This window comes from Myotis daubentonii, chromosome 1, assembly GCF_963259705.1.
Source record: "Myotis daubentonii chromosome 1, mMyoDau2.1, whole genome shotgun sequence".
NCBI lineage: Eukaryota > Metazoa > Chordata > Mammalia > Chiroptera > Vespertilionidae > Myotis > Myotis daubentonii.
Window position 1 is genome coordinate 104,118,563 of NC_081840.1, and position 13,222 is coordinate 104,131,784.

Sequence of the window (13,222 nt, forward strand, 5' to 3'; positions counted from 1 at the left end):
TTGATACCAACTGCAGTTTCGAACCTTCTCTAGAAATGTAGTCTCAATCAGTGAGTCTGAATTTTCTGGTCAACACTAATGAGGTAATCTGTCCTGTGGGCCTCTCCATCTCCCCCAAAGGAAGCTGAGACCATCTGCCTGAGAAGACCCCCACCTTCTTTAGGGAAGGTGACCTTACCTAAAACAATCCTTTCTTTTCTTTCGCTAATGGCTTTCTTGTCCAGCCTAGTTTCCTACAAAAACCTTCTATTTTTCATGGTTCCTCAGAGTACCTGTTTACTTGCTAGATGAGATGCTGTCTGATTCATGAATTGTTCAATAGGGATAATTAGATCTTCAAATTTCTATTATTGAAGTTTTGCTCTTAAACCTATCTTATAGATATGAGGAAAAGTTGTTTCATCCCTTAATGCTAAAATGAGGTGATACCAGATAAAATAATTAAAATTTTTAAAGAAATAGAAGAAAAGCATTCATAGAGATACTACTAATCACTAGTACAACCAACATGTTTAAAGAATATAAGCATTTAAAAGATTGCCCACTCTCCAGGACCCTTGTGTGGGGTGAAGGATAGGGAGGAACTGGCTGTGGGTACAGAATTTTTCCATTTTTCTAAATGCATAAGTTCTTGGGAGCTAAACCTAGATCCAAATAACCATTTCTATAAAGCACTTATTATTAACTTTAGCCCCACCAATCTCTTCCCTTCCCCAAACTCTACAGTCACCTATTTTCACAATTGATTATATTGTCTTATATCAATTTGTTAATGTTAAAATCTTTTCCTTTTCTTAACAAAGGTAAGAGATTCCTGAGAAAGGGAATGTTATAAAAATAAACATTTTATATTATACTAGAGGCCAAGTGCACAAAATTGGTGCACTGGCAGGGTCCCTAGCGGCTGGCGGCAGCCAGCTGGGGCCTCCCTCCCTTCCCCTGGCCGGCCGTGCCCCCTGGTTGAACTCCCGGAAGAACTCCTGGTCAAGGGGGCAATTTGCATGCTACTCTTTTATTATATAGGATTCTGTATTTAATATATGGTGAAACAACAAAAACTTCCCTTTAACACTTACTAATAAAATACTAGAATAATATTTAATTAACCAAAATACAGGCGTGTGCACACACACACACACACACACACACACACACTCATGGACACTCATTTGCTCACATTATGTTTGGGCTTTCACAAGCATCAAAGCACCTAGTTTTTTCCAACTCAGAGATGGTACAATTCCAAATACACCTAAATCAGCTCTCATGAAAAATAAGGCTGAATTGGCTCAAGTAAATAGTAAATGCTTAAAAATTTTTGTTACTCTTCATGATAAACATATACATTCGTGTTTGTGTGTGTGTGTGTGTGTATAAAATGCTTGATGAAACTAATCCCATTTAGATTTGCTTCTTCTGATTGAAGATGTCAGAGGAAATATGAAAAACTCTGCTATAGAAAAATATATTTTTCTATAAAAAGATTAATTTTTAAAAGTCAAGCTGTTTCAATGACAATGTGTGACCTAAATGCAAAGGTTACCTGAATTACATGGATTCTGATTCTGATGTCAGAATTCTGGGAACTTGAACACTAAATTTGAAGCCAACTGAGTAAACACTCTTTATTTCTTCCAGATGCAAGCATGTAATGCCTTACTACTTCCTGTGCAAAATGGCTTAACTAAAACCAATAAAATCAATTTTAATGCCCTAAAAAAAAGTGTAAGTTTTTCTTTCATTTGAACCTTTTTTGCATTGTATTCATCCCATAACCATCAGTATTTGGATTCATGCAGAAAAAAATACAAATCAATTGAATGTAAATTCTTTATAAATATTATTTTTTAAAAAAATTATAGATTTTAGGAAGAGGAAGGAAGAGAGAGAGAGAGAGAGAGAGAGAGAGAGAGAGAGAGAGAGAGAGAACAATATTGATCAGCTGCCTCTCGCACAGACCCCCACATATACCAAGGAGTGAACCCACAACCTGGGTATGTGCCCTGACTGGGAATCAAACCGGCCACCTTTTGGTATATGGGACAACGCTCTAACCAACTAAGCCACACCAGCCAGGGCCAAATTCTTTATACTTAAAAAAAAAAAAGAGTAGAAAGAAAAGAAGAACCTCTATCTAATGAGGTTTAATCAAATAACTGATGTCTACCTCTCCTGCTCCTGCTTCATTCGTATTCTCTCCTCTTCTGAAGTAAGGGAGTCCTGTATTTTTATTTTACTCATTTTCTCAATCTTGTCATCTTTTCGATGTTTGCCAAACCTGTTGACAACAAAAAATTCTAACTTGTCAATATATCCAAAACGAGTTCTTCTTTTGTGATAAAGACATATGTACCCAACAAATGTGAACTCCCTAAAAATCAGGGCCAAACTGTCTCCTGTGGTTTGCTAGTTTTGCCCAGTATTAACATATTTAACTTGATTATTTTATTCCTTATTCATTAAAACTTCCCAGGGAAAACCATTTTGGAAAATGGCCTCAATACCGATTTTTCTTTTGCAAAACAAAAATAAACAACAGCACAATAACAGAACCCTTAAGTTCATCCTTATTAAACAAATAATTAATAAATGTGTAGAACTGAGTGCCCAATACTTCAGATAATGGAGGATAAAAGTCTGCATTGGAGTGGGTTTCTCTTAGGATAAGAGAATGATAATGCACAATCATCTGTTTAATAACCTCTCCATAACAAAAGTTCTTTATTTTCATAATCAGGTTTATTGGAAACATTCATCATGGTTTAAAAACTGACGAACCAGACCATGTTTGCAAAGTTTAAAGTACAAAGGATAATTTACAGTGCTAAAATACTTTTAGCTTACAAAACTGAAAGCTTTAAGGCATTCTCAACAAATTCTTTTCCTAAATCTGATGGAAAGCAATTGCTGAAGGTGGACTCTTTAACTTGGAAATCTATATCTGATAAAAAACAACACACGTGCATTATTCAAAACAGTCCAAACAAACTTCCACAGATAGACATTGAGCTTGAGGCTCTCTAAGAAAACACTAAGAGACATCAGACTTGGAATCAGTTTTTTTTCCTGATTCCTTTTATTTCTCCAATAAAAGACATGTTGTCTGAAACACATGTGCTCCATACCCTCAGATAATCTTCATCTATAGTGACTTGCTCTCCAGATGTTTCAGAAAAGAAATATTTTAGAGACAGTTACTCATAAGCATTCATAAATATGTAAAGTGTACTGATATTTCTATCTGAGGACAATGTAGAAACCTGGTTTTGGTGACAATCATATGAAAAAGAGAGGAGTGAAGGGTAGGTCCAAATTTGAAATAAAAGAGAGAAAACTATTTCAATTAATGCATTGGTTAGTAGAATAGGCCATTATTTTATTAACTAGAGGCCCGATTCATGAAATTTCTGCAAGAGTAGGCCTTCCTTCCCCCGGCTGCCGGCACCTGTTTCCCTCTGGCACCTGGGACCTGGGATTCCCTCGCAGCCATGGCTTCATCTGGAAGGTCCTCTGGAAGGACGTCCGGTCTAATTAGCATATTATGCTTTTATTATTATAGCTATAAATCTGATGTCATATTATGCTTTTATTATTATAGCTATAAATCTGATGTGTGAAGTGTGCATGACAATATCTCATATGTTAATTGAAGTAACATTCTGCAAAGGTATGTAAGGAAGAGAAAGCATCCTTAAAGTGTTAAAATAGAAAAGTTAAAACAACGCCACCACCATTACTTTAAAAAGTATGTAAAGTACTAGATAGCACAAAAATGGCTGTAAAATTAACTTCTATAAAATATATCTACACTTAAATTTTAATGTTATTTAGAAATTAGAAGATCATTTATACTGAAAAGCAAAAAATAATCCCAATAACTTAAGTCCAGCATCTAACCAATTCTAACAAGGGATAAAATATACTTTTGAAAGTATTAAATTAAAAGCATTTTTTAGCTTTAAAATATATTTTTATTACAGTAATGTAACCAAATGGGAATATATCAAATACTAGTATTTTAGGATGACTAGCAAGTTTGCCCCATTTACTCCTTATCCCCAGTTATATTTCCTGGTTAGTTTCTCTATTACCTTTTTTTTCCTTTATTAATTAAGGTATTACATATGTGTCCTTACCCCCCATTGCCCCCACCACCCCACCCATGCTCTTACCCCCCCCCCCTCCTTTGGTTAGGCTTATATGCATGCATACAAGTCCTTTGGTTGATCTCTCCTCCTTACCCCTACCCTTCCCTCTGCGGTTTGATGGTCTGATAGATCCTTCTCTGTCTTTGGATCTGTTTTTGTTCATCAGTTTATGTTGTTCATTATATTCCACAAATGAGTGAGATCATGTGATATTTATCTTTCTCTGTCTTATTTCGCTTAGTATAATGCTCTCCAGTTTCATCCATGCTGTTGCAAATGGTAAGAATTCCTTCTTTTTCATAGCGGCATAGTATTCCATTGTGTAGATGTACCAGTTTTTTAATCCATTCATCTGCTGATGGGCACTTAGGCTATTTCCAAATCTTAGCTATTGTAAATTGTGCTGCTATGAACATAGGGGTGCATATATCCTTTCTGATTGGTGTTTCTAGTTTCTTGGAATCTATTCCTAAATAAAAACTTTCTCTTTCTTTAATTTTTGTTTTATTAATAATGTTTAAAAGTTAAGCATAACGATTGAGTTTATAAATTAATGAATATTTTAAAACGTATACATCTAGTACAAGTCAATATCTAAAACACAATGTACGTTCATTTGACAAAAATTTATTGAACATCCACAGAGCATTAAAGAGAAAAACTTTGTTTTTAAATAATAGTTCATGGGAGAGGACAGAGCTAGACAGATTAACTCCAGTTTCATCAACATGTAGACAGTATTTAAAGCCCATGTGAATTCCCATCCTAAAAATTCTGCAACAATGAGGCATCCAGAAATATATAATGTATTAATTTCTTGGATTTTTTTGTCAAGATGGCAGAGTAAGTAAAGGAGGTGTTCACCTCCTCCCAGTCCTACAATCACACCAAAATTACAATTAAGCTACAGAACAACTATCATTCAGAACTGGCTAAAATCTGGCTGAATGGAAGTCCTACAACTAGGGAATTAAAGAAGAGCCACATGGAGACTGGTAGGGAGGGGTGGGAGTGGAGGCAGAGAACAGGCTGGCCCCACACCCACTTTTGGCAATTTTTAATCAGGAGGGATATCTTGGCTGCGGAGGTTCCCTGAAAAGGAAGGGGTCCCAACTCCTCATCAGCCCCTTCATCAGCCCAGGGTTCCAGTACCAGGAAGTGAAGCCCTTGTATCTTTATACAAAAGGTTAAAGTGTCTTCTTTAAGAAGAAGAAAAAATAAGATAAAAAATAAGAAAAGAACTTATATGCATATATGCATACCCCTTGGAAACAGATAATAGTGTGGTGAAGGCTTGGGGGGAACATTGGGTGCGGGATGGAGAAAATCAATGGGGGGGTAAAAAAGGAAAAATCTGTAATACTTTCAGCAATAGATATAAATTTTAAAAATATGAAAAATAAATGACAATAAATACATGTATCAATAATTGAATCTAGCCTGGCCACTGTGCTCAGTGGTTGAGTTTCCATTCATGGACCAGAAGGCCAAGACTGGATTCCCAGTCAGGGCACATCCCCAATAGGGGGCGTGCAGGAGGCAGTCAATCAATTATTCTCTCTCTTCATTGATGTTTCTAGCTCTCTCTCCCTTTCCATTCCTCTCTCTGAAATCAATAAAAAACATTTTAAAAAATTAAAAAATCAAAATAAATGAGCAAGCAGAACCGAAATAGACTCAGAGATACAGAGAACATTTTTTTAAAATTTACCTTTATTGTTGAAAGTATTACAGATGTTCCCTTTTCCACCCCCACTGACCCCCTCCATTCCACTCCCGTCCCCTCAGCAGGCCTTTCCTGTACTAATGTAAGTTTTGTTTTTTTTTAATCTACCCCCCCACCCCCACCCGCCGCCTCCCTTCCCTCTATGTCAGTCTGTTGCATGCTTCAATGTCTCTGGATCTTTTTTGTTCATCCGTTTATTTTGTTCATTAGCTTCTACATATAGTTAAGATCTTGTGATACTTGGCTTTCTCTGACTGGCATATTATATACATAACTAGGGGCCTGGTGCACGAAATTCGTGCACTGGGTGTGTGTCGGGGAGAGTGTCCCTCAGCCCAGCCTGCCCCCTCTCACATACTGGGAGCCCTCAGGCGTTGACCCCCATCACCCTCCAATCGCAGGATCGGCCCCTTGACCAGGCCTGAGGCATCCGGCCTAGGCGTCCGGCCCGGGCAGCGGGGACCTGCAGTGGCAGCGGGGGGCGCCGCGATCGCGCGGGCTCCGCCCCGCCCCTGCAGGATGCCTCCGGCCTGGGCAGCGGGGACCTGCAGCTGCAGCAGCCCCACGATCGTGGGCTTCGCTTTAGGCCCAGGCAAGGGACCCCTAGCTCCTGGGACTGCCAGCTTCGACCGTGCCCAGCTCCCATCACTGGCTCCACCCCTACTTCCTGCTATCACTGGCCAGGGCGGAAAAGGCACCTGCTTCTCCGATCATGGCTGGGGGGCAGGGCAAAGGCAGCCCCAGAGCTGCCTTTGCCCTGCCCCCCAGCTCTTAGCTCCCCCCTGGGTTTCCGATCACTGTCAGTGGCAGGGGGCTTCTTCCTGCTTTCCCTTTCGCCTCCCTGCATTGTGCCTACATATGCAAATTAGCCGCCATCTTGTTGACAGTTAACTGCCAATCTTAGTTGGCAGTTAATTTGCATATAGCCCTGATTAGCCAATGAAAAGGGTAGCTTGTACGCCAATTACCATTTTTCTCTTTTATTAGTGTTGATGCTCTCCTGGTCCTCCATGCTGTCTCATAGGGTAAGAGATCCTTCTTTTTTACAGCTGCATTGTATTCCATTGAGTAAAGTACCGCTTTTTTAATCCATTCATCTACTCATGAACACTTGGGCTGTTTCTAGATCTTAGATATTATAAATAATTCTGCTATGAACATAAGGGTGCATATATTCTTTCTGATTGGTGTTTCTGGCTTCTTAGGATACATTCCTAGAAATGGGATCACTGGGTCAAATGGCAGTTCCATTTTTAATTTTTTTGAGGAAACTCCACACTGATTTCCATAGTGGCTGAACCAGTCTGCATTCCCACCTGCAGTGTACTAGGATTCCCTTTTCTCCACATCCTCACCAGCACTTGTTTGTTGATTTGTTGATGGTAGTCATTCTGACAGGTGTGACACAGAATACATTATATATCTGTACCAAAGGTATAATTTCATCTTACAAGAAGATCATGAGTTAATAATAAAATGAAAATCTGAGAGTGAATTTTCCATGTATCAAAACAGTTTATATATTTTCAGCTGTAAACCTAACAGTGAGTTTAATTAGCTGTATTATATTTCTTTTATAGTGGTCTTGGTTGTACTGTAAACAAAGTTTTAGTTTTATATCTAAGTCTGCCAACTTTCAGCCTTTTATCTTAGAGACACATGATTAAAAAGAAAAAAAAATAGAATCCTGACTCACATTTAAGAATCACATTTTTCTCATTGTATTGTATTAAAATATTAGTTTGCTAGTGTTCCATAATCTATTTTATTATTTGTAAATTTGTTATCAAACTGTTACAATATACTTTCCTTTTTCAAATTATAAAGTCAAGATTATTGTATGAAAAAGTAAAGAAATTATTACATATAAAATGTTGATACATTGGCACTGGGGCATTTCCCTTAGTACCACTTTAATTAATAAATTATGTAATTTCTTTAAGCATATTATGAAATCACAGAATATTACTTTAAAATTGTGATAAAAATGAATCCCTCAGCTATAATTTTTTTGAAAAAGTGAAAAAAGACTAAGTTAAAAAATATACCAACCATTCTAGAATATGAAAAGGAGAAATTATATAGCTATACCCTCATTCACTCTGTTTCCCAATATATTCTAGTGCTCTTCTTAATTTATAGCTGCTTAACTCTTCCTGAAAAAAAAAAGGGGGTGGGGTCATTGAAAATTTTCAGCTGCACATACTCAAAAAGTCAGTTTCACAGCTGAAATCAGTAACCAACCTATGAAGACAATCACTTAATACCAAGGATACTTAGAAGATATCATTTATATTTATTTTATCTTGTAAAAGCCACTGGTGAATTTCAAATGGGTCACTTCCCAAGGAACAGAATAGCTGAAAAAATACTTAACTAATAGTATGTCCAGGAAGCAAACCCATTCTCAGCAGAGAATCAGTTTCATGAACTGCCTTCTGACTAACCCACACAAATGTTCACATGGGAAACCACCATCTAGCACAGGGGTCCTCAAACTATGGCCCGTGGGCCACATGCAAATACAAATATTGTATTTGTTCCCGTTTTGTTTTTTTACTTCAAAGTAAGATATGTGCAGTGTGCATAGGAATTTGTTCATAGTTGTTTTTTTTTAAGCTATAGTCTGGCCCTCCAATGGTCTGAGGGACAGTGAACTGGCCCCCTGTTTAAAATGTTTGAGGACCCCTGATCTAGCAGGTATGATGCTGAAATAGAAAGTGGTCACATATGCCCCATGACTTTTTTTTTTCAAATAAAGAAAAATAGCTTGTAAAAAAAGTTGATAGAAAAAAAATGCTTTAGAGGTACTGCTTCATAAAGAGAGAAGGTTCACTGAAAAAATGCCAAAAAGCCACTAAAGACAGTAACAGAAAGATACAGATGAGCCATGTATCATCAGAAGAGAACTGATTATAACATCTCATAACTATATGGCTTTCTTCATAGAGAATACAGCAATGTTTTATTCAGCCAAAGTGTCTCAAAGTAATGTGTTAAAGCGGTTGTATTGTGATGCCTCACAACTGAGATCACTGCCATCTGCCAGATCAGCCACAGACTGAACAGTACAGGATGATGGGTAAATGTGCACGGGTGCATGGGAAAAGCAAACACACAGCAGCAACAAAGGACTGGAACGAAATCCTATTGCTTTTATATAGAGAGAACTTTTAGTAAAAATTAACTATTGATAAGAGTTTCATGCTATTAAACAATCATTTTGGTTTTTAGTAAGCCTAATTCTCTCTGCAGTGTAAATGACATTAAAATGTTTTACCATATTTAATAAAATTAGAGATCTTTAGAACAAATATGCTAATGTAACATAAAAATGCAATTGGTTTCATAATGAAAGGACTTTTCTTAATATCACATTTAAAAACAATGCAGCAAAAGAAAAGTCTTAAAAACCTGCGGTCATATTTAAAAGTAGATGAAGAGACTATCCAGAACTAAATATCTTAGAAGTTTTGAGTAATAATATTTAAAATTGAGATTTAAAAAACAAACCAAAAACACACACAAAATGTCACCTAGAAATCTGTATTACCGAGGTCTTCATGTGCAACAAAGGCTTTTCTACAATACTTGTCTTACTACTTATTCTAAGATGTGTAGGTTCAGTGATACTGCTTGGCTGAGGAAGGGGACTGAATATGGGTCAAATGTAAATTCATGTCATCTACCAGAAGCCATCTATCTTTCCCCCAAATCCAGCTCCAGCCTTGAAGTAGTCAACATAGTCATTTAACTCAATGCTCTGCCCTGAATGTTGCCCCTGTTTCTGCATATTTGATCATCACATGATTCAATCGCTGCCATTCTCCATTTTTCTTATCTCTTTCTGTAACCTTCCAGTTACTTTTGGTGGACACACATGTGTGAAAGCCACTGTGCTAATCTGTATTTGACTACTGCCTGCTGTGATAATTCTGTCATTTGCCCTAAGGATCCTTGAGAGATACTAGCTGCCCAATGAGCTGAGTTCAAGACCTTGTACAGCAAAATCCCATACTCAGTATTGTGTCCGTCCTGCATCCTAAAACCTCTGCATGCCTTGGGAGCACACTGTCCACTCAAATCAAAGCAATACCATGAGATTTTAACATCATTATTCTCTACTCCTTTGAGTCCTACTTTTTCTAAATGGCATTAGATCCAATTTTCTCTAGAAAATCTTTTTCAATTCCACATCTTGGTGTGAACTTTCACTCTCCTCAACCCATCACTCTGATTTCTAATGCAATTATGAACTTACCTTTGTCTTAAAGCTCTAAAAGGTAATTGCTCTAAATTTTATATAAAGAAAAAAATTTGCCCTAGTTGGTTTGGCTCAGTGGATAGAGCGTCAGCCTGTGGACTGAAGGGTCCTGGGTTCAATTCTGGTCAAGGGCACATGCCTGGGTTGTGGGCTTGATCGCCAGTAGGGGCCATGCAGGAGGCAGCCAATCAAAGATTCTCTCTCATCATTGATGTTTCTCTCTCTCTCCCTCTCCCTTCCTCTCTGAAATCAATAAAAATATATTAAAATCAATCTAGCCATATATCTTTTTTTTAAATCTTTACCCAAGGCTGGTGCCATTCTGGGGATCAGACCATCTGGTTTTCCAGACGATCTAATAAATTCATAATCCTTTAAAAATAAATAAAATTAATCCTCACTCAAGGATTTTTTTTTTTTTCATTGATTTCCATAGAGTGGGAAAGTTGAAGGGAGGGAGGGAGACAGGGAGAGAGAGACAGACAGACAGACAGACAGAGAAACATCAATGTGAAATACATTGATTGGTTGCCTCCTGCATGAGCCCTGACAGGGTCTTGGGATCAAGCCTACAACTGAGGCATGTGTTCTTAACAGGGAATCAAACCCTTTGGTCCAGGGGCTGATTACTCTAAACACTGAGCAACTGGACAGAGCTAACCTTAAATCTTTGTAGCTTGTTCTATTGTACTTTTGTCCATGTGCGTTGAAGGTATAAGTACACATGTTATGGAAAATCAAAGTCTAGAGAATAGTCACCTTGTCCAATGTCTTTGGCAAACAAGGGAATGAGGCCCAGGAGGTATACAGAGGTGCCCAAAGTCACAATGTGAGCTAGAAATTGCACTCGGGTCACCTCACAGCTAGTTTAGATATCTCAGTGGCTCTGAACTTGGATCCTCCTAGAGGAAATAAAATTCTCCGACCTCTGAAGTTCACTTTCTATAAATCCTGAGACATATAATTGAGCACTTATTGAATGCCCTTTTGATTATTTAATTACACTTAACCAGAATTTATTGAATTCTTATTATAGACTTCATCTCACTGATTCCCACAAACACTGTGTGAAGTGGGCACTATCATCCTTCTATTTAAGGGCCACCTCAAGAATTAGAGGGCAACTTAATAATCTAACAGGTTCTTACAGCAAGAAATCACAAATGTAGATTTCAGACCCAAGACTCTCTTTACCACACCCAGCCACCTCAAAAACCAAAACCTTTAGGAACCAAAACAGTCAGCCACTCTGTTCTTTTTACTGAAAGCAGATGGTTAAAACATCTTGGTTGAAGTAAATGAGATAAATCTTGCACTGCCTGTAGCAATGAGATCCAGGGGACATTGTTCCCAAATGGAATTTATCTATAAAGGCTGGCATCTGTATGCAACCAATCCTCCCTCCCATTGGAAAGAATAGTAAAATCTGTCCACAATACCATTCCAAGGCATGGCCAATATTCCTAAATGCAATGACACTCTACAAGTCAAAACTGTCTTTACTGACATATGCAAATACTGCCAGGTAATAGCAGAAACATGTTAAACTGCCAAACCCAATCACAGGATAAGAAAGCAAAAATTCACTGCATGCATTTATCTGTTATAATGATATGCTCATGGTTTCTGGCCATATCTTTTTTTGTTGTTGTTCCTCAGCCTCCATTTCATAAGGGAGACGAAGAAAAAACTAAGTAATGTCTAATATGTTCTTCCCATACAGGATCTTACATATTTTAGTAACATTTTAAGAAATCATGGCCATGATTGAATACTAATGTGCTTAGCAATACATTGTGGCAATGCTGGGTGAATCAGGGAAGAGCAGGCTGATTATAAAGAGCAGAGAGCTCCCATTTCGATAAAAAAGAAAACCCCAACAACTTGGTAATCAACAGTATGAGAAGGGAGCCTTAGAAAAAGGTACATGACAACTCAGTAGTGCTTTGCAAAATGGGATGCAGTTCTAAATTGACAGAGTTTAGCAGGGGTTCTCTTTAAACAAAAATTCACAAACCTGAGAATCATTGATTGTGTGCAGTTTTCATCAGTGCTAGTCTAATTAGATTTAATAAACTAAATTTCTGTTGATTGGCATTCAGGGAAAAGGAAGTGATTTTTCTTTTTCTTTAAAAATGTTTTTTTATTGACTTGAGAGAGAGAAAGGGAGAGGGAGAAAGGGATAGAAGCATCGATGATGAGAGAGAATCATTGATTGGCTGCCTTTTGCATGCCTCACACTGGGGATTGAGCCCACAACCCGGGCATGTGCCCCAACCAGAAATTGAACCATGACCTATCGGTTCACAGGAGGATGCTCAACCACTGAACCATACCAGCCTGGTGGAAGTGACTTTTTCTAAAGAAAATATTGCTTCTACACAGCCAAGCTAGAACAGCCTTTAGAGGTACAATGTAACCTTTAAAATTTTTTCTAATTGATTTCAGAGAGGAAAAGAGAGGTAGAAACATCAATGATGCCCCGACCAGGAATTGAACCGTGACCTCCTGGCTCAACCACTAAGCAACACCGACCAGGTGGTACAACGTACCCTTAATGAACATATTCTTCTCAGGACTCCCATTAAATGTCCATATAAGTGCAATTGTCCCCTTGCAGCCTGTCATATCTAAACAAAGGTGCACTGACATGCCTACTCACTCTCCACTTTAGTAGCCCTAGAAGGATACGAAACAATAAAATATTTAAAAATCAAATTTAACTGAACCAGCACGTTATCAGTTTTTCTTTACAAGAATTACGATAAACTCCAAAGATCTTAAAAACAAAATTAAAAACACTCACGTGCGCGTGTGTGCGCACACACACACACACACACAAACACACCTGTGGGACCTAGGTATAAAGAAAAGAAAAACAAACCCAAGCAAACACAGTAATCTTTCACAACACAAGATAAATACCTAAGTAATTCTAGAAATAACATTTATAATATATACTTAGAACTATTCAAGTAAAATGACAGAAAATTAGTGGAGGTATATCTTACTTATACTGTTATAGTTTTTCAGGCATCAGCTAGTTCACAGATCACATGACATATTTTCTGCACAATTAAATTC

The 13,222-nt window shown here is 37.7% G+C and overlaps 1 protein-coding gene and 1 long non-coding RNA gene across 26 annotated transcripts in view; one reads left to right on the forward strand and one right to left on the reverse strand.

Moving 5' to 3' along the window:
* LOC132211217 (uncharacterized) overlaps positions 1-7,232 on the forward strand; it is a 1,824,365-nt gene extending 1,817,133 nt beyond the window's left edge. Inside the window, exon 3 of the long non-coding RNA XR_009447441.1 lies at positions 7,039-7,232. This is a non-coding gene — a long non-coding RNA (uncharacterized LOC132211217). The remainder of the gene's footprint in view (positions 1-7,038) is intronic.
* Positions 1-13,222, reverse strand: part of PARD3 (par-3 family cell polarity regulator) — a 780,879-nt gene that overhangs the window by 218,244 nt on the left and 549,413 nt on the right. For 20 of the 25 annotated variants that reach the window (XM_059655793.1, XM_059655831.1, XM_059655947.1 and 17 more), the window contains one exon: positions 2,168-2,278. The exons of the other annotated variants lie outside the window; for them this stretch is intronic. In XM_059655793.1, the coding sequence (XP_059511776.1) occupies positions 2,168-2,278 (111 nt within the window). The remainder of the gene's footprint in view (positions 1-2,167; positions 2,279-13,222) is intronic. 25 annotated transcript variants of the gene reach the window in all.